We start from the raw sequence: 21,651 nt of genomic DNA, 5'->3' as shown, positions 1-21,651 counted from the left end.
CTTTGTTCAGAACAGAAAGGAACTGCTTAGTGCATACTGCACAGTAGGGTACAATGGGGCTAAAGGCTCCTTTGATTTTATTTTCTCCCAAAACACTAAATAGCATAAACTCCCACAACACTTTCCTAAACACCTGTTGCAGGGGCTAAAGGCCCCTATTAAACACATTGTTTTTCTGAAGTGGTGGGAATATATTTGATTACCATTGAAGAATGTATTTGACCAAGTTGCCAAACTGTGCCCTATAACTATTTCCCCGGTATGTACACTATGTCAATATTAACCCCCTGGGGGGCCTTTTACCCCAAGTGAGGGAGCCTTTTACCCCAGGTGTGGTATATAATGCTGCCTCGCCACCTTTTTCTCTTTTTTTGGTGGATTTTCTCCCCTTTTCTCCCCAATTTGGAATGTCCAATTCCCAATGCGCTCTAAGTCCTTGTGGTGGTGTAGTGACTCGCCTCAATCCGGGTGGTGGAGGACGAATCTCGGTTGCCTCCGCGTCTGAGACCGTCAATCCGCGCATCTTATCACATGGCTTGTTGAGCGCGTTACCATGGAGACGTAGCGCGTGTGGAGGCTTCACGCTATTCTCCGCGGCATCCACGCACAACTTACCCCACCGAGAGCGAGAACCACATTATAGCGACCTCGAGGAGGTTACCCCATGTGACTCTACCCTCCCTAGCAACCGGGCCAATTTGGTTGCTTAGGAGACCTGGCTGGAGTCACTCAGCACACCCTGGATTCAAACTCGCGACTCCAGGGGAGATAGTCAGCATCAATACTCGCTGAGCTACCCAGGCCCCCTAATAAAATACTTTTAATAAAAAAGCATCTTCTAAAATAAATGACTAAATAACCAAGCTCTCAGATGGCTTAAACTGTAAAGATTAAAATGCGATTAATTCAATTAATTAATTGCAATATATGTTTTAATTAATTCAAACAAAGTTTTATGATGTCAAAATAGTTTATTAATGTGTAAAAAGAACAATACATACATTTACTTTCAACATTTCACATGCTGTTGTTTTATGCTTTGAAGAAACAATAGCATACACTTATTTTACTTCTAAATTAACAATGATGTTACTACAAAAGATGATGCAGATTTCACCTTGAAAGTGCCAGAAGAAGCTAGTTTAACTGTCGATGTATTTTAGAGATGATATGACTGTGTGTCTATGACTGTGAAACAGTTTCTCACTTTACTGAGAAGATCAGACAAAATGAGCTCTATTGATGCGTCCCCTGGATTCAAAATATTGTGGAAAATCTCCTTCCATACGGGTTCGACAGGACTGTAGAAACAATAGGTAAATCAACAACAGTGAAGAAAATATCAGATTCATGTATTCACATGCCTAGATGAGTGTTAAAAACATGTCAACAAGTCCTGTCACCTCAAAGTCAAAAGAAATAAATAGAATATATTTTGCATAAAGAAAATAAAGCCTGGTTTTAGGACCGTTACATGTTTTTTTTTTTTTTTTCACTTTCATTACAATTGATCACATTCAATTCTCATTCTCAACTGTATTGAAGTTAAAACCTGTAATATTATATATATATATATATATATATATATATATATATATATATATATATATATATATATATATATTTGTTCTTTTTTTAATTAGAATAAATTAATGCAGTACAACTGTAGAGCTGAGGAGGGCGGGGCCGGGCTGGAATGAGACACACCCGGTCCCCAATCAGCCTGATGGGGCGCGCGAGGGATAAAGGCGGCCGGGGACGACAGTTCGAGAGAGAGAGAATTACAGACAGCTGTGCTGTGTTTTTAGTTGTGTGTTTTTGTTTGGGTTTTTGTTTAATAAATTATTATTTAAGTTGTCAAGCCGGTTCTCGCCTCCTCCTTTCCACTAAACCCCCTTACACTGGTGCCGAAACCCGGGAAGGAGGAGGGATTCCCGTCGCAGAGTCCTCGACACTGCCGTCCACCCAGGGGAGCGCCGCTGCCGTCCGACGGGGGACGGAGTAGCCCGACTACCCGGACGCGGGGAACGGCCGCCGTCCGCGAGGCGAGTGGGGACGGGACTCCACGACCGCCTGGAGCGAGGGAGCCGCTGCCGGGGGCGGAGGAGTGCCCTGCCGTCCCCCGGGAACGCGGAGGGGTCGAGAGAAGACCGCCGTCCGCGGGGGAGGAGGGAAGTGACTCCCCGACCGCCTGGAGTGGTAGGGCCGCTGCCAGGGGCGGAGGAGAGTCTCCACGGGACGCCGGGAACGCGGAGGGGCGTTCTGTCCGCTGGGGGTCGGAGGTCTGACTCCGGTCCGCCCGGGGAGGAGCGGCTGCAGTCCGCCTGAGAGGGTGGAGTAGTGATCGAGGACCACGCGACGGCGCATCAGAGAACCGGTGAGTTTCTTTTTCTCTCTCTCCTCTCTCTCTCTCTGCCGCTCCGTGTTGGCCTTTCCCTTGCCATTTTGTGTTGTTGTTTTTTCTCCTCCCAGGTCGAGGAAGGCGGGGAGGACCCGCCGACAGTCGGGGCATAAGTCACGCCCCCCCACCCGGAGAGGAAGGGTGGGGGGGGGATGTACGTCATGCCGGGGGCTCCCCGGCCTGAGGCAACGCCGGGAGGAGTGTAGAGCTGAGGAGGGCGGGGCCGGGCTGGAATGAGACACACCCGGTCCCCAATCAGCCTGATGGGGCGCGCGAGGGATAAAGGCGGCCGGGGACGACAGTTCGAGAGAGAGAGAATTACAGACAGCTGTGCTGTGTTTTTAGTTGTGTGTTTTTGTTTGGGTTTTTGTTTAATAAATTATTATTTAAGTTGTCAAGCCGGTTCTCGCCTCCTCCTTTCCACTAAACCCCCTTACAACAACAAATACAATGCAAACATCTTAAAGTCCTAAAAACAGGCTTTGTTTTCTTTATGCTAAATATACTTTCTTGAGGTGAAATATGAGCTGGACATGTTCTTGGCATGTTTTGTGAGACTCACTCCAATAACAGACGACAATGATGCTGGTACCTGTGATGGGATTCAGAATCTTCATCCAAACTCCAGCCCGAGTTCCTCCGCACCACCTTCATCGGTCGATTAAACAGTAACATGTGCACGATTTCTGCAACGCTAAGGAGATCCACCTGACGCAAGGGAAATAAAATAACATGCATGCACATTATAGCCATCTATCAGGTGTCATGCATGAGATTATTTGTTATTGATTAGCCAGACAAAGTACAGAGCAATGCAAAGGCTAAACTGTGAGTCCAGCAGAGATATAATACTGGCATATTTAAAACGTTTGCATATCATTTATCTTGTATAATGTGATTTATTTATTTATTTTTTGCCGTGATTTGAGCTAAAGAATTACCGTTTAAGTCATCCTAGACGTCAGCTATTATTGCTGATTTAAAATATGTTATGTAATTCAAATCTTGACCAACAATTTTGGAGATATCTATTTGTATGACTGGAGATACTGTAGCTGTCCAGAGGCGTTACGAATGTGGCCGCCGAGTGTTCTGACTTGGCTAAAGGGGCTTTATTTAACATCAGCAGAGTGTCTGAATGTACCTGATAAGGTGAGGCAATGGGCAGCAGAAGACCCTGTTCAATGTAGATCTGAGCAGAAGGAAGATCTTGAGCTGTTTGTACTTCAGTCTGGAGCTCCAGATCCACCGAGTGTGAGAAATCCAGTGCCAGAAAACCACTGCAGTCACAAACACACAAGTACTGGAAACTCAAGTCAAAATTGGGTTTCAATAAGTATGAAAACACAGACAAGGGCTGCGTCCCAATCAGCGTACCATTTTATACTAATTAGAAGTGCATCTCAAATCACACAACTGCAGAAGGAAGCAAGTTTTCTTCCAGGATAACCTTGTATGTGGCTTGACTCATGCATCCTTCACAAAGACGAATCTGCCCGATTTCAGCCTTGCTGAAGCACCCCCAGATCATCACCGATCCTCCACCTGGTCGTCTAATGGTTAGACGGAGGCCTGGAGAGGCCTTCAAGCTACAGTGTCTCACACCCACTGTGAAATTTGCTGGAGAATTGGTGATGATCTGGGGGTGCTTCAGTAAGGCTGAAATCGGACAGATTTGTCTTTGTAAAGGACGCATGAGTCATGCCACGTACAAGGTTACCCTGGAAGAAAACTTGCTTCCTTCTGCTCTGATGATGTTCCCCAAATCTGAGGATTGTTTTTTTCCAGCAGGACAATGCTCCATGCCACACAGCCAGGCCAATCAAGGTGTGGATGAAGGACCATCGGATCAAGACCCTGTCATGGCCAGCCCAATCTCCAGACCTGAACCCCATTGAAAACCTCAAGAGGAGCTTGATCGACACTTATTATGTGCAGATCAATCTAGTGGTTTGGGAATAATCCATTATATTTATTCGTGTTCAGTGCTGGCTGCTGCGGGTTTATATCCTAGAGTCTATATATTCTTCTATTGACACACCCCAAAAAAGCTGTGCAGTTACTACTTTCAAAAATGTATACTTTTCCCATCACCAGCGAAGTACATACTTATAGTGTGTTGTAGAAGTATGCCAACTGGCATGCAGCAACAGTAAAGAATAATACAGAAGGCAAATGTCAATCGTGCCATTTTCATATAAACCGATTTGTTTTTGCACACATTTTGCAGTTTGTCTAATCTGTTGGAGTGTAATATTCCTGTACCTGCCATAAAGATAAAGTGTTTCAGCCTTCAGGCCTCCATGAATCACATGACAAGAATGACTCTGCTTCAACATCTCCAGTAGCTGAATGACCACAAGTGGCACCCTGTATCGATGAGCGACGGGCTCGGCAAGAATATCCTGAACATGGACACATAAAATCTTAACTTCGGAAAAGTTAAAGTTGCCGGGATAAATACCAATTCACAAAAGGAAATTGAGAGAGCAGAACCTGAACAGTGACTCCACTAGGAACACTCCATAAAGTGATGCATCCGTTCTCATAAACATAACAGGAGATGTGGACATCTGAAGAACCGTGACCCTCGGAAGAAAGTCGAGCTCTGAGCTTTGAGCCGATGAAGAAATCCCACGGCACTGCGGAAGAGTCCACCTGCACAGGAAACCGCAGGGATACAACACATGTCACAATGCAAAACACAAAGTTCACAATGCTATCACTCCACATATTTGTATGTTAAACATCAAATACCGTCATTAACATGCCGTACCTTCAATACTACAGTACCAGTGCTGGACGAGTACAGCGTGTAGTCCTTCAGTTTCCCCAGTTTACTGCGGTAAAACAACATCTCTCCACCTGGAAATGTGTGAAATATTGCATTAAACATGGAGGCCTTTTACGAAACGTTACTGGAAAAACATGACTGATTGTGGGCGAGTTTTCAGGAGACCAAGATTCAGGTCTTCATCTCCGCAGGTCGCAGGCAGGAGTCCAGATTCTCTGTGGAAGTTGGAGGATGAAGTCACGTCCGTTTGGTGAAGCAGCCCGATTCTGACCTCAGCACTGCACACGTCCACGGATTTAACAACTGCTGAAACAGCCACAAATCACATTATTACACATGCAGATTTTATGCACTCGAGTTACATGCGAGACGACATGGAATTTAAAATGCATTTAAAATAAACAAATGAACACAAAGTCCTTAGAATGGTGAGCAGCTACTGGACAATAGACATAAATGTTCCCTTTAACATTCAAATAAATTTTAACTTGAGTCTGGACACACTAGGACGAAAACCCAAACCGAAAAATGGTTACATTATTCCTTAAGCCAAAGAATAGCTAAACAAATTCTTAATATTATATTAAAGTGATTACACTTGTTCTTCCTTTAGCTGGCAGTTCTACAATAAAATCTTGGCTTCAACTACTTTTAAAATATTAGATAATATTTCTAAAATATTGCACTTTTAAATAAGCACTTTTACAGCATCTTTACCCTATAACATGTTTAAGAATACATAAAGAAATTGACTCCAGCCAGGTCTCCTAAGCAACCAAATTGGCCCGGTTGCTAGGGAGGGTAGAGTCACATGGGGTAACCTCCTCGTGGTCGCTATAATGTGGTTCGTTCTCGGTGGGGCGCGTGGTAAGTTGAGCGTGGTTGCCGCGGTGGATGGCGTGAAGCCTCCACACGCACTATGTCTCCGTGGCAACGTGCTCAACAAGCCATGTGATAAGATGCGCGGGTTGACGGTCTCAGATGTGGAGGCAACTGAGACTCATCCTCCGCCACCCGGACTGAGGCGAATCACTGCGCGACCACGAGGACTTAAAAAAGTCACAACCTGATTGGACAGCTTTTATGACGTATATTTTGCGACGGAACTTGCCGAACATCCAAAACAATGCTGGCTGCTGGGCGAAATGCGCTCGTTAGATTTATATACGTATATATGGTGGTATTTTTAACAGCTGAGAACAAACGAAGGGCTAATAAAATGTGTAAAAGGAGACAAAACAGTGCCAGGAATTCCTCCGTTGCACACACAAATGACGATATGCTGCAAGGACGGCTGACGGCGGTTCCGACACCTGTACCGAACTGTAATGGACCCACTATTCAGGCGGTCTCGGTCCGCTTGTTTGGTGTGCACCAAGGTTCAGATGGCAGCGTTCACACTTGTTCAAATGAACCGCACTAACAGAGCAATCGCACCAGAGTTCGTTTTAATCCAACCAAACCTGCCAAGTGTGAACACACCCTAAGTCCTCATGGTGGCGTAGTGACTCGCCTAAATCCGTGTGGTGGAGGACGGATCTCAGCTGCCTCCGCGTCCGAGACCGTCAATCTGCGCATCTTATCACGTGGCTTGTTGAGCGCGTTACCACGGAGACATAGTGCGTGTGGAGGCATCACGCCATCCACCGCGGCATCCACGCACAACTCACCGCACGCCCCACCGAGAGCAAGAACCACATTATAGCGACCACAAGGAGGTTACCCCATGTGACTCTACCCTCCCTAGCAACCGGGCCAATTTGGTTGCTTAGGAGACCTGGCTGGAGTCAATCAGCACACCAGTTTATGCTCAAACGTTAAAATTCTCAAACTTTTTTCTCTTTGGACTAAAAATGTATTTTATTTTGTGGCATTTTCAGGTGAAATTTTTCAATGGCCGAAATTTCAGTGCATCCCTAGTGTTGATAAAACAAGAAATCAATGGACACTACGCGTTAACCAACCAAGCATTTACAGTGGAGTCCAAAAGTCTGAGACCACATTAAAGATCTTCTTCTCCACTTAAAGTTTTTAGAGATTTAAAGTTGTAAAGATTTTTTGCTTTTTGATAAAGGATTCCTTAGTCGCACCAAAGGCTAGAAGTGCCATCTAGTGGCAGTGATCAGGGGTTTTCAAACTTTTTGATGCCACAGACCCCAAAATATGAGGAGCCCCTCTGCTAGGGACCCCAGTTTGAGAACAATAGTAAAATGTTATATTATAAAGACTTCTTGTTTGGTAAATTAAATAACTGGCATTCATATTGTCATTGTACTAAAGCCAAAACTAGAAATTAAAATATTATCTGGAAAATATGAAGCCTGGACAATGAATCTTATTTTGGAGTAATATTAGATGCATATATAAGCCCGAAAAAATGTGTAAATTAAATTCAAATGTATTTGTATTGCATTTTTTTTTTTTTTCAATAAATGTTTCAAAGCAGCTTTACAGAGAAATGTGAATTACAACCCATAAAAGGAATATTCCAGGTTCAATAGAAGTTAAGCTCAGTCGACAGCATTTGTGGCATATTATTGATTACCATAAAAATAAATTTTGACTCATCCGTCCTTATCTTTAAAAAAGCACAAATCTGTGTTACAGTGAGACACTTACAATGGAAGTCAATGGGGCCAATACGTAAACGTTAAAATTAAGGCTGAAACAACTAAACGATAAAATCAACGATTATCGATAATGGAAAGCATCAACAATGAATTTCAGTATCGATTAGTTGGATATATGCCACGAGCACAGAGAAGCTCCAGTGACATCACTTTACAGCCCAGTGAAAAATGTGTTGCATGACAAAACTCGTTTGAAAGCTAAAGCGGAAAAAACAGGACGCAAGTTTCAGCGCACGAGAGCACTTTGTAAACACTTAAAAAAAGATCATAATAATCATACAGTTTAATGTGGAGCGATTGCTGCATCAGGTGCATTGAAAGAGTGATTGTGCTGTTTGATGTTCAAGCATATGTATCTAGCATAATAATTATGAATTGTTCAGCTGGGCAGAATTATTAATATTTCTATTCTGGTGTCACCATTGCCCTCTGCTGGGCTGATTTTATGTCCCACTCCATCCACGATGGACCATTTTACTCTTTAATGAACAGTACTTTTTGTTCAACAAAGTTTTACAAGTAATGAAAGGAACTGTTTTACATATGTCCTGATAGTAGTAGTAGTAATAATAATAATAATAATAATAATAATAATAATAAATTTAAACTTAACTTTGATTCAGACTTTGTTCAAAGTTTTGTCAGATTATAGAATCATGAATTCAGTACTGTACTTTAGCAATACCGCTAAAAAATATTTTTTTTTTAAAAAGGAGGGACGAGGGTTGATAGAGCTTAACATGTGCTGAAACCCGAAAAAAAAAAAATTCTGCTTGCTTGAAAAAATATTTCTGTGTTCTCAAGTAACCAATGAGCTTCTTTTACTGATGAAATTACAAAACGTCAAGATGAACGTTTTCATCGCACTGCATTTCATCACAAACGCTGATTATATTTCAAAGTGATTCTGTCACCAAGCATTTTTCCTACACTAAAATGACATCAGAAAGCAGAGCCACAACAGTCTGTTTTTATTTCCGTAAATGATTTACTCTCTGAAAGCTGCATATGGATGTACACGTTCTACGGCAAGCCTCGAGGGGATAAATACACAATCACGCACTTTCACAAGGTAAAGTACACTTGGCTCGTTTGGAGCATTAGTTTCAGAACCTAGTGCGTTTTCTCGCTTGGTTTGGTTTTCATTGACACTCGGATCTGCACCAAAACAATCAATGTGAAACCACCTGGACAGAGAAGAAATCTGTAGGTCACCTTGTCACTGTAATTCATCATTAAAACACAGATATAGCCTTATATATATATTTATTATGTAGGTCGATCTTCAAGATCGTTTTTCTCTTTTGGATAAAAACGTGGCTTCTCTCTTTCCGTGTGTGGGTACGAGAGGGAGAGAGAGAGCTCTGTGACCGTGAGAACAGGTGCTTTTTAATGCAGAAATAATGCAAAAGCAACTAAAGACGGATCAAAATAAACACAACAGAAATGTTACAGGTTTGGCCCATTTTAAAATATAACACTGTGAAAAGAAAATGCAACATTTTAACTATTTTAGCCCGTTTCGGAACAAATCAAGCAAGCTACAGGTATGAAAACGCCCTGAATCACTCTAGTGCAATTGTGTATGCTCACGCGGTACTCCTGTTGTTATTTCGGCGAGCTCCATGTGACAGGGAATCAGAGCGAGAGAGTTGCGGTGAGTTGGTATGTTTGTCACCACTCGACCATTCTTAATCGACAAGTGTGTCAAACCTCCAGCTGAAGAGAGCGAGATATCAGCAAAACAGTCTGCATGTGTGACAACCGCGGGCAAAATCCAGTTGTTTGGAGTCTGCTAGTGTGACGCCGGCTTAATGTGAATTTGCAGCGAGTTTCTGGTTAATCAGTCAGTGTGATTTCTCACCGTTCTCCGGCACTCTCTCTGATCTCTCCGCAGCTCCCGTGACCTCACTGTTGTCTGAGTGTTTCATTGGCTGGTGGGAGAAGGTCGCAAAGGAAGTGCCGCCCCATTCCTGACTGATCTCTAGGATAGGACTGTCAACATAAACAAGGAATGCCCACTTACCACAATCCAATCAAATATAGATGGATAAAATCAGGTTCTGTCCAAACATTATTCAATGTCCAATTAATATTCTGTTTCACTCTTACAGAAATAAAAATTTCTAAGTGCTTAGGAACTGCTGAGGAATACAATGAAAAGCTAAAGCACATGATCGGAGAACACAGATGCATTGGCTCAGAAGTACCTGAGTTTTTTGGTGTCTATGGCTGCATCAGCGTTTGGTGCTTTCATGGTTTCAGGAGCTGTTTTGCTCAGATTCTCTGGCAGCGCTGCCTCAGGTTTTTTCTGCCTATCGACTCCTCCAAACGGTGTTGAAGAGAGCTGAGCGGCACGGGCGAATTCACACGTGTCATTCGGACTCCGGCACAGAGTTTTATTCCAGTGGCCGTTGATGATAGCTTCCTCAGAGCGTGAGATGGACGCGTCCTGTCAAAGAACAGAGCGCGAACAATGTGTGAGCTAAGAGCTAGAAGAAAATGAGCAATCCTGGTCTGGGACACTTTTAACCCTTCTTTTGTGTTCCGTTCATTTTGACCCGGATGTTTTGTTTTTTTACTTATTCCAATTGTAATAAAATTCCTTGTCTTTGTTGACCTATGGTGTCTGAAAGCACAAAAATAAATTGGACCACTTTCTTTACATTTTATTGGTTTTATTTCACTTTGTTACACTTGTTGTGTTCCCGGTCAAAAATGACCGACCATTGGAAATGAATGGGTTAGGCTACAAAATACAGAAAAATGAAGTGTTCAGGAGCATCCCAATTTTTTAGATGGGCACATACAGTGCTGTGAATTCTTCTATTTTTGTGTATTTTTCATACTAAATTGTTTTAGATCTTCAAACAAGATATAACATAAAACAAAGGAAACCTGATTCAACACAAAATACAGTTTTCAAATATATATTGTGGTGAGCAGGGCAGAGCAGAGCGGCGTCTGGGCAGAGCGAGGCCGGGAAGATAAGTGGCGAATGACTTTCACTTGCGTGCCACACTGGTCTCGCGTTCCAGCGAGGGGTGGCGGGAGTACTTAATGCGTTAAGCTGTTTGTGTGTAGTGTGTTGAGCTGAAAAGCCAACAGAGTTTATGTGTAGTGAAGCTGAAAAGCAAACCTTTTGTGTACTGCTGAAAAGCGGCCTTATTGTGTGCGACTGAAAAGTGCAACAATAAATGTCTACATGTTTTGTCAAGCCGGCCCCAGCTTCCTCCTTTCCTAGATCACCCATGTGAAAAAGTAACTGCCCCCTTAAACTTAATAGCTGGTTGTGCCACCATTAGCAGCAGCAACTGCAACCAAACGCTCCCGATAACTGGAGATCAGTCTTTCACAACGCGCTGGTGGAATTCTGGCCCACTCTTCTTTACAGAACTGCTTTAGTTCAGACACATTGGAGGGTTTTCGAGCATGAACTGCCCATTTAAGGTCCTGCCACAGCATCTCAATCGGGTTCAAGTCAGGACTTTGACTAGGCCACCCCAAAACTTGAATTCTGCTTCTTTTGAGCCATTCAGAGGTGGACTTATTCCTATGCTTTGGATCATTGTCTTGATGCATAATCCAGTTGCGCTTGAGCTTCATCTCACGGACTGATGACCGGACGTTCTCCTTTAGGATTTTCTGGTAGAGAGCAGAATTCATGTTTCCCTCGATTATTGCAAGTCGTCCTGAAGCAACAAAGCATCCCGACACCACCACAATATCACCACCATGCTTGACTGTAGATATGATGTTCTTTTTGTGGAATTCTGTGTTTAATTTACAGCAGATGTAACGGGACCCCGTCTTCCAAACAGTTCCACTTTCAATTCATCAGTCCACAGAACATTCTCCCAAAAGGTTTGAGGATCATCAAGGTGCGTTTTGGCAAAATTCAGACGAGCCTTAGTGTTCTTCTGGGTTAGCAGTGGTTTTTGCCTCGCAACTCTTCCATGGATGGCATTTTTGCCCAGTGTCTTTCTGATAGTGGAGTCATGAACAGTGACATTTATTGATGCGAGAGAGGCCTGTGGTTCCTTGGATGCTGTCCTTGGCTTTTGTGTGACATCCTGGATGAGTCGTCGCTGTGCTCTTGGAGGAATTTTGGAAGGTCAGACACTTCAGGGAAGTTTCACTACTGTGCCAAGAGTTCTCCATTTGGAGATAATGGCTCTCACTGTGGTTCTCTGGAGTCCCAGAGACCTTGGAATAGCTTTGTAATCCTTCCCAGACTGATGTATTTAAATTTTCCTCATCATTTCTGGAATTTCTTTCGACCCTGGCAATGTGTGCTACTGGGTGAGACCCTTTAGCCAAATTCGTGCTGCTGAAAAAGTACTACGGCAGTAATCAGGTCTGGGTGTGTCTAGTCCAGCTGAACCCCATTATGAATGCAGTTTCATAGATTTGGAGATTTAGTAACTAAGGGGGCAAATACTTTTTCACACAGGCCCAGTTGGTATTGGATAACGTTTTTGCTTCAATAAATAAAATTATCATTTAAAAACTGTTTTGTGTGTTTACTCAGATTGCCTTTTGTTTTATGTTAGTGTGATGATGAGGAGGGCGTGGCCGGGCCGTGAGGACGCACACCTGGCCCTGAGTTGTTCTAAACAGCTGGGAGGGGGATAAAGACGAGCCAGAGGCGCCAGTTCCAGAGAGAGACACACGCAGCCGCTGTGTGTGTGCGTGTCTATGTGTTTTATGTTATGTTTCAGATGATTTATGTCATTAAAGTTATGTTGACTGTTCTGCTGGTTCCCACCTCCTCCTTGACCACCTTAAGAACCCTGTTACACTGGTGCCGAAACCCAGGAAGGAGGAGGGATGCGCTGTTGTGGAGTCCTCGCCGCTGCCGTCCGCCGGGAAGCGGAGGAGCCACAGCCGTCCGCCAGGAAGTGGAGGAGCTCACTGCCATCCACCAAGGGAGGAGTGGCTGTCATCCACCAGAGGGTGGAGGAGTGGCTGAGGACCAGGCTATGGCATGTCCGGGGACCGGTGAGTGAGTTTTTCTCTCTCTCGCCCTTTCCCTCTCCCTCCCCCTCCCCTCGTCTCTACCAGGGCTCCAGAGAGGTGGAGAAGACCTGCCGGCAGAAGGATGGCCGGAAGGGCAACACCTCCCCTCCAGGAAGGGAGGGGAGTATGTCAAGCCAGAGGTTTCCCCGGCCTGAGCCGGGAGGAGGAGGAGTGTGATGATGAGGAAGGCATGGCCGGGCCGTAAGGACGCACACCCGGCCCTGAATTGTTATAATCAGCTGGGAGGGGGATAAAGACGAGACGGAGGCGCCAGTTCGAGAAAGAGAGACACACTAAGCCACTGTGTGTGTGCGTGTCTGTGTGTTTTATGTTATGTTTCAGTTGATTTATGTCATTAAAGTTATGTTGACTGTTCTGTCGGTCCCCAACGCCTCCTTGCCCATCTTAAGAACCCCGGTACAGTTAAATATTGTTTGAATTTTTTTATTTAGTATGAGATATATATACAAAAACAGAAGAAATCAGGATGGGGGCAAATTCTTTTTCACACTACTGTATGTGGATGTGTGTTTTCACACAAGTCCTCAGACATGTGCACACACACACATACAAACACACACACACAGCGCCCTCTTGTGCAGTTCTTATTTGTCAGCAAATTAAAAGCATTATTTAATAATTGGCAGGATCAGCTATATGCATTGTAAAGTCCAGATTCTAAACTTTAAAATGACACCTATTTGGTTCAGATCAAGCAAGAGGTTATTAATTTATTATGTTGTTATTATTATTTTTGCAGGGAGTGCCCCTCACTGGCCTGGTATAAGCTCAGTTCAATTAATCCTTCTATTAATAAAAATATATATTTAAAAAAAATATGTTCAGGGGCCTGGGTAGCTCAGTGGTAAAAGACGCTGGCTATCACACCTGGAGTTCGCTAGTTCGAATCCGAGGGTGTGCTGAGTGACTCCAGCCAGGTCTCCTAAGCAACCAAATTGGCCCGGTTGCTAGGGAGGGTAGAGTCATATGGGGTAACCTCCATGTGGTCACTATAATGTGGTTCGTTCTCAGTGGGGCGTGTGGCGAGTTGAGCGTGGTTGCCGTGGTGTATGGCGTGAAGCCTCCACACGCGCTATGTCTCCGTGGCAACGCGCTCAACAAGACACGTGATAAGATGCGCGGATTGACGGTCTCAGTCGCGGAGGCAACTGGGATTCGTCCTCCGCCACCCGGACTGAGGCGAATCACTATGCGACCACGAGTACTTAGAGCGCATTAGGAATTGGGCATTCCACATTGGGAGAAAAAGGGGAAAAATCAAAAAAAAAAAATAAAAAAATAAATAAATAAATATATATATATATATATATATATATATATATATATATATATATATATATATATATATATATATATATATATATATATATTTTGGCATTTTTGGCCAATTTTGGTATATATATATATATATATATATATATATATATATATATATATATATATATATATATATATATATATATATATATATATATATATATATGTTCAAGAAAGGAGTACAATACCTGTCATAATTACTTAAAAAAAAGAAGATAATAATGCAATATTTTGTGTTAATATATGCAATACGCGAGATTTATAAACCGTCTTAGTGGGCCGGTCATTTTTGACCGGCAAACACAAAATGTGTTAGCACAAAACAAACACAACACAAGGGTTAAATCACTACCGAGACACTACTGATGGATCTCACTTTGTCATTGGAGAGCTCTGCGTTAGACTTCTGAGCTTTCAGATTCAAGGTGGGCAGCTTCAAAGATCTGCGGTTTGCTGAAGCTCTTAAATGGGAAAAAAAGAACGTGTTAACATGGTCAATGCTAAGTGAAATAGCAAAAGAACAAACAAATAAAAATCAAACTAATATCGCTCACATCTTGTTTGGCCGAGCGTTCTCATCAAAAATGGTAAATGGTTTTGATGTCGCCGTCTTCTGCAGTTTAGAGTCACTTCCACCTAAATGCAAATTATAAATTGCTTTTCAACAAACACATAAGATACATGACATGCAGTGAAAAACAATAGCAAAGCTATTTAACTTATAAGCAGTATAGCCAGTGATATCTAAAATTGCAATATTAGTTGTACATGATTTATGGATGTTTCTTCAACTTTGTGCACTTTCATGTCCCAAGTGTTGTTTTATTTATTAAAACAAACAGATTTCAACTTTTTTTCTTATTGTTGTTATATGAAGGTCTTTTACGTACTTTTCAAATGTCTTTTATGTCTAGATTTGACGGTTTCAGTCTCGTCCTACCCACAGACTTTTAATATTAGACTATAAAAATCAATTATAAAAATATGAACTATTAAAAGATTAAAACTATCATCATCTAAACAAAGATTGAAATAAACAAAATTGATAGCCCACCAAACAATGTTGCCCCTAATAAAGTTTTATGAAAAGTTATTGTACTTGTTAATCAAGTGGACAAAAGTGTCAGTGAAGACCCTGAAATATGCGACAAAACAAAGAAAATTCAAGGGAAATATCACTTTTTATTGGCTGTTATTTCCAATCAAGCCAATGTATGCAAATGTATGCAAAAAGTGTGAAAATATGATTTAATTGAGTGTATTTAGGATACAAATGAAATGAACCTTAGCAAGACAAATGAGTCAGCCGTTTTATTTGTGAAAAAGCGTTAAAAATGTCATTTCCATCAGCGTCATTTCCAGCATAGAAGTCTATTAAACATGTCGTTTGTTTATGGAGATGTGCTGGTAATGAATCTTCATGACTTGAATGCCATAAATCTCCTGTGATTCATGAACACACACTGTTGGACATTGTTAGCGGACAAATTAAACTAGTGAGAGTGAAAAATGCTTTAACGAGACCTTTATAGAAGTCCACAGCGCTAAAAGGAAACACCCATCAACTAAAAGCCCAAAAGCACATTTTAACATATTAAACAATGTTACGACTGGGAGAAAACAACACAACTTGCCTTCACTCGCTTCCTCTTGATTCACCGAGCTGAGCACAAGAAAAACAACAGAACAAAACGATTAATACAAAATTAAACACAAATACTCTAATCAACTAAATCAATCTCCGTCTACCTGGTACACTTTGAGCCAACTTCCTGTTCACTGTATATTTTGCATGGAGCTGGTTTCACCCTCGTGACGGCAGATTCACACATATCTTTAGATGTCTGGGAGGAAGATTCGACCTCCTCGCCGATGCTCTAGACAAAACAATACAGCTAAACTGTTAAAACGCTGCTCTTTTCAATACAATGAGCTCGACAGCTCGTGGTCACTATAAGCTTCATTAGATGGAAAAGAGCAGCATGAACATTCTGCTAAACAGAGGTCCAGTAAATAATTTTCATTTTTGGGTGAACTATTCCTTTAAGTGTTGGGATGCATGTTTGGAGAGTGTAACAGGTGAGTTACCTGCGGCGGAGCTGTGCTGTTTCTCTGTTGAATCAGCCTCTGTTTCTGCTCGATCTGACGCTGAAGTTCCTGCTTCATTTTCTTCAGGTGTTCGGCCTTTTCTGTACCAATTAAAAGGTCATTAAAAGAGCAATATGGTCTGATCAGAAGCATCCGATTTGTACCTTTACTGTTCCCTCTTGAGCAAACTCATTCAGCTGGTTTTAGACATTTTTGAAGGTGCACTCATTACTTTGTTGTTGCACTGATCAATATGAGATTTAAACGGGCACCTTGGCATAAATGTCATGCAAAAAAAAAAAAAAAAAATGACAAAAATAACATTGAAAACAAGTGCTGTTTGATTAATATATTCCACGAGTGAAAACATCCAATAGTAGTGGAAATATAGAGATAATGAGTAGTCAGTAAGAAATCAAATGGTTTCCTCGTTTCCTTTAAAAGGAATATTCCGGGTTCAAAACAAGTTAAACTCATTTAACAGCATTAGTGGCATAGGGAGATGACCACAAAAAAATTAGCGACTGTTTTTCTTTTTTTCCCCTTCAAGCAGTTACAATGGAAGTCAATGGGGCCAGTTTTTGGAGGGTTTAAAGTCAGAAATGTGAAGATTATAATTTGGTAAAAGCACTTACATTAAGTCTGTTAAAACTCATGTATTATTTGAACCGTAAAGTTGTTTAAATCATCATTTTTACAGTCATTTTAGGGTTGTACGGTTTGTTGACATTACATCGTCATGGCAACGAAGATGTAAAATTGTCTATAACGTTAAACAGATGCGGTTAGTGATTGGATCATACTAAAATCATGTTAACACACATATTGTTTACGTCTTGTGTCTATACTTTTGAAACAGTGAGTATTTTAATGTTTACAGATTATTGACCCCATTGACTTCCATTGTGAGTGTCTCACTGGAACACACATTTGTGATTATCTTAAAGAAAGGAGGGACGAGTGGGGCCTGGGTAGCTCAGTGGTAAAATACGCTGGCTACCACACCTGGAGTCGCTAGTTCGAATCCAGGGCGTGCTGAGTGACTCCAGCCAGGTCTCCTAAGCAACCAAATTGGCCTGGTTGCTAGGGAGGGTAGAGTCACATGGGGTAAACTCCTCGTGGTCACTATAATGTGGTTCGTTCTCGGTGGGGCGCGTGGCAAGTTGAGCGCGGATGCCGCGGTGGATGGCGTGAAGCCTCCACATGCGTTATGTCTCCGTGGCAACGCGCTCAACAAGCCACGTGATAAGATGCGCGGGTTGATGGTCTCAGACGCGGAGGCAACTGAGATTCTTCCTCCACCACCCGGATTGAGGCGAATCACTACGCCACCACGAGGACTTAAAAGCACACTGGGAATTGGGCATTCCAAATTGGGAGAAAAGGGGGGAAAATCGCCCCCCCCCCCCCAAAAAAAAGAAAAAAACAAAAAAGAAAGGAGGGACGAGGGGGGGCCTGGGTAGCTCAGCGAGTATTGACACTGACTACCACACCTGGAGTCGCAAGTTCAAATCCAGGGCGTGCTGAGTGACTCCAGCCAGATTGCTGGAGGGGTGGAGTCACATGGGGTAACCTCCTCGTGGTCGTGATTAGTGGTTCTCGCTCTCAATGGGGCGTGTGGTGAGTTGTGTGTGGATCGTGGAGAGTAGCATGAGCCTCCACATGCTGCGAGTCTCCGCGGTGTCATGCACAACGAGTCACGTGATAAGATGCGCGGATTGACGGTCCCAGAAGCGGAGGCAACTGAGACTTGTCCTCCGCCACCCGGATTGAGGTGAGTAATCGCGCCACCACGAGGACCTACTAAGTAGTGGGAATTGGGCATTCCAAACTGGGAGAAAAATGGATAAAAAGAAAAAAAAGAAAGGAGGGACGAGTCAAAATTAATTTGAGGTAATCAACATTACGACTTAAATGCTGTCGATAGACCTTTTTCACTGACTGTGATGATGCTTTTCCACCTTATTTAGCAGTACATTAAATACTGAGAGTAAATTTAAAACATTATGCTTTGTGATATATTACCCTGGAATTAGTTTTAAAAAAATGAATAACCGCAGCTGCTAAGAGAGTGACAGTAAATTTGGCATCTTCTCCCACTTTACTGTCTTAATCCACCACTCTCTATATTTGCATTCAAACGTAATGGCAGATTGGAGCAGATTGGATCTTTTTTCACACCAAAAGCGATCGTGTCACTTTAGAAGACATTAAATTATCCGCTGGAGTCGTATCGATGACGTGTATGCTGACTGTCTGTGATTTTGGAGCTTCAAAAGAGAAATCTCCATTCACTTGCATTTTAAGGACCTACTGAGCGGAGATATCTTTCTATTTTTCTTCAAATGTGTTCTGGTGAAGAAAGAAAGTCACACACACCTGGGATATCATGAGGATGAGTAAATGATGAGAGAATTTTCATTTTAGGGTGAACTGTCCCTTTAAAGATGTGTAAATCTCCATTTTTGGGCATACCTCTCATAGCTTTGTAGTAGCGCTGGGCTCGGAGCTCCTCAAAGGAGAACTCTTCCTCACACTGGTACACCAGACCTTTGCAGTACATAATTTGAAGCTGACCCTCCGTCAGGACAGCAGGCTGCTCTTGAGTTTGGCTCATCTGTGATGAGGGTGCATTCTCAGTGGGGTTCTCTGGAACGCTTTGGTGGAAGGCAAAGTCTCACGATTACAACACAAACAACTTTGAGAGATGAGAGTTAGACCAATATATCGGACAATGGTGGGGCATGTTGTCACAATGGAACCTGCCACTAAACTGCCTGTAAAGAGCTTTTTAGCTCAATTTAAACAGTTAAAAAATATAAAAGGTAACAAAATATTAAACCACTTTTTTGGCCAACTTATATTGTAATTAAAAGGAGTGTTCAGTACAAGTAGGGATAGTTCACCCAAAAATGAAAATTCTCTCATCATTTACTCACCCTCATGCCATCCCAGATGTGTATGACTTTCAAATGAAGATTTTTAGAAGAATATTTCAGCTCTGTAGGTCCATACAATGCAAGTGAATGGTGGCCAGAACTTTGAAGCTCAAAAATTCACATAAAAGTAATCCATAACACTCCAGTGGTATAATTAATGTCTTCTGAAGTAATATGATAGGTGTATGAGAGAAACAGATCAATATAAGTCATTTTTTTACTATAAATTCTCCTCCCTGCCCAGTAGGTGGCGATATGCATGAAGAATGTGAATCGCCAAAACAAAAGTAGAAAAATGTGGAAGTGAAAGTGAAAGTGGAGATTTATCATAAAAAAAGGACTTAAATATTAATCTGTTTCTCACCCACACCTATCATATCACTTCTGAACACATTAAAATACTGGAGTCGTATAGAATACTTTTGTGGTGCACTTTTATGATCTTTAAAGTTCTGGTCATCATTCACTTGCATTGTATGGACCTACAGAGCTGAAATACTCTTTTAAAAATCATTTGTGTTCAGCAGAAGAAAGAAAGTAATACACATCTGGGATGTCATGAGGTAATGATGGTGAGTAAATTATGAGAGAATTTTCTTTTTTTGGGGTGGGGGGGGGGGGTTACTGTAAGACAGTTACAATGGAAGTGAATGGGGCTAGTCCATACATGTTAAAATACACATTGTTACAAAAGTATCGCCACAAGACAACCATTATACGTTCTAAAAAGATTTTAGTGTTATAATCTCTTATTAACCTCATCTGTGTAAAGTTATATCCAATATTACAACTTTGTTGCCATGACGATGTACCACAGATAAACCTAAAGTGATTTTATAACGCTTAAATCATGTAGTACAGAGACGTTATCACAATAAAATCATCTTAACTAGAGGTAGACCGATATATCGGTTTTACCGATTAATCTGTGCCGATAGTTGCTTTTGGAACTAGCGGTTATCGGCAAAAATCAATGCCGATAGTTGCAGGTAGTTTTTTATTTTATATTCCTTCACGTTCCTCTGCGGTCAGTACTGGAGGAATCTAGTTTAGTTATTCAGTTCTACAGTATAACAGTGGTTTAATATTTAATTTTACATAATATAATAGTTTCATATTCCTCGTTAAACCTCATCTGGTGAATATAAAATATTATATATATATATATATATATATATATATATATATATATATAGCTATAAAAAGCTTTATTTTGTAATTTTTTGTTAATAATTAAAATAAAGCATAGTAAGAGGGCCAAGTCTCCATTTCAAAATAAGAGTCCCCGATGTTTTTTGGGCTTGTTTACAGATAAAAGTCCTTATGCACAATTCTTTTAATTTTTTATTTCCCTAGTTATCAAGATTTTGATTGAACAATAAACTGCATCACTATATCACATCTATGTCTGAGCCTGTCATTGTAAGGAAAGATAATTTATATATATATATATATATATATATATATATATATATATATATATATATATATATATATATATATATATATATATATATATATATAAATCGATTCACCTTGGTTTTCGGTATCGGCAAAATCCACTATTGGTCGACCTCAAATGTTAACACAAATACTGTTTACGTCTTACGGCTATACTTTTGAAACAATGTGCATTTTAATGTTTATAAACTGGCCCTATCCGTTTCCATTATAAATAAATAAACGAGGGAGGAGTAGAAATTATTTTCTGTGGTAATAAGCATTACGCTATAACTTTAATTACATTAATTAAATGGTTTCATTTATTATTATTTTTTAATTACAAGTGTTCTTAAAATTGTATATTTAATTATCATTAATCATAAAAGCTTTAAAATGTAAGTCTATCACTCATTTCTTACCTCCTCATGTCAGGCGGCACACTGCTGTTATTATCAGAAAACTCGCATTTCGCTTTTTCAAACCCTAATGCCATCAGTCCTGAGCAATATTACCTGTTACTGAACAAATGCTGTAAACTCACGACTACACCTCTGAAAAGCGTTAAATACGTCTCTTATTCCACTGATATTTGAATGAAATACTTCTTGTGTTGTTGTTCTCTGCTGCTGCGCTAAATTTCAAAAGCTCCCACATGACTGCGACGTACGAACTGACGTTTATGCACGTCAGTTACGTCACGTGTCAGGACCGCACCTACCCGTGTGTATTTTTATATTTTTTCTTTTGTTTTACCATTCTCTTGATTCAAGTTTGAAAAGTTATATCGAGATAAAATTTAAATGTGTGATAAGATTATAAAGATGACATTTTAAAATGTAAAGAAGCAGGAATATATTTTATTTATATTGGGCCTACATAAGAAAAAAATGGGCTTTAGACACATATTTCACAGTTTTTATAGAAACATACACATACACGCATACACGCACACACACAGACACAGACATACACACACACACACACAAACACACACACACA

The 21,651-nt window shown here is 41.3% G+C and overlaps 1 protein-coding gene across 3 annotated transcripts; it reads right to left on the bottom strand.

Annotated features, from left to right (window-relative positions):
• Nucleotides 1-965: 965 nt before the first annotated feature.
• On the bottom strand, nt 966-21,303 carry LOC127416309 (mitotic checkpoint serine/threonine-protein kinase BUB1 beta-like). 3 transcript variants are annotated; one of them, XM_051655587.1, is made up of 16 exons: nt 21,072-21,303; nt 18,746-18,927; nt 16,271-16,371; nt 15,932-16,059; nt 15,817-15,845; nt 14,737-14,818; nt 14,559-14,643; nt 10,036-10,277; nt 9,690-9,820; nt 5,361-5,501; nt 5,178-5,266; nt 4,898-5,059; nt 4,667-4,806; nt 3,546-3,681; nt 2,994-3,109; nt 966-1,301 (listed from the first exon to the last, which is right to left on the bottom strand). In XM_051655587.1, exons 1-16 carry the CDS (start codon nt 21,143-21,145, stop codon nt 1,160-1,162), a joined length of 1,980 nt encoding a protein of 659 aa, XP_051511547.1. In that variant the 5' UTR covers nt 21,146-21,303; the 3' UTR covers nt 966-1,159. The 3 variants fall into 3 exon arrangements, 2 of the variants coding, with proteins under 2 accessions (XP_051511547.1, XP_051511548.1); XM_051655588.1 differs by having other exon boundaries at nt 5,361-5,498; XR_007893089.1 differs by having other exon boundaries at nt 1,155-1,301; nt 4,671-4,806.
• Nucleotides 21,304-21,651: the final 348 nt, after the last annotated feature.

The sequence above is a fragment of the Myxocyprinus asiaticus genome, chromosome 25 (assembly GCF_019703515.2).
Source record: "Myxocyprinus asiaticus isolate MX2 ecotype Aquarium Trade chromosome 25, UBuf_Myxa_2, whole genome shotgun sequence".
Taxonomy (NCBI): Eukaryota; Metazoa; Chordata; class Actinopteri; order Cypriniformes; family Catostomidae; genus Myxocyprinus; species Myxocyprinus asiaticus.
This window is presented reverse-complemented; position numbering and strand designations above follow the sequence as displayed.

Excerpts from the sequence above, each read along its gene's own strand:
- LOC127416309 (XM_051655587.1), bottom strand. The coding sequence starts at position 21,145 with ATGGCATTAGGGTTTGAAAAAGCGAAATGCGAGTTTTCTGATAATAAC. Across the intron at positions 14,819-15,816 it reads TCAAGAGGAAGCGAGTGAAG|GTGGAAGTGACTCTAAACTG; the intron begins GCAAGTTGTGTT and ends ATTTGCATTTAG. Across the intron at positions 5,060-5,177 it reads CTGGTACTGTAGTATTGAAG|GTGGACTCTTCCGCAGTGCC; the intron begins GTACGGCATGTT and ends TTTCCTGTGCAG.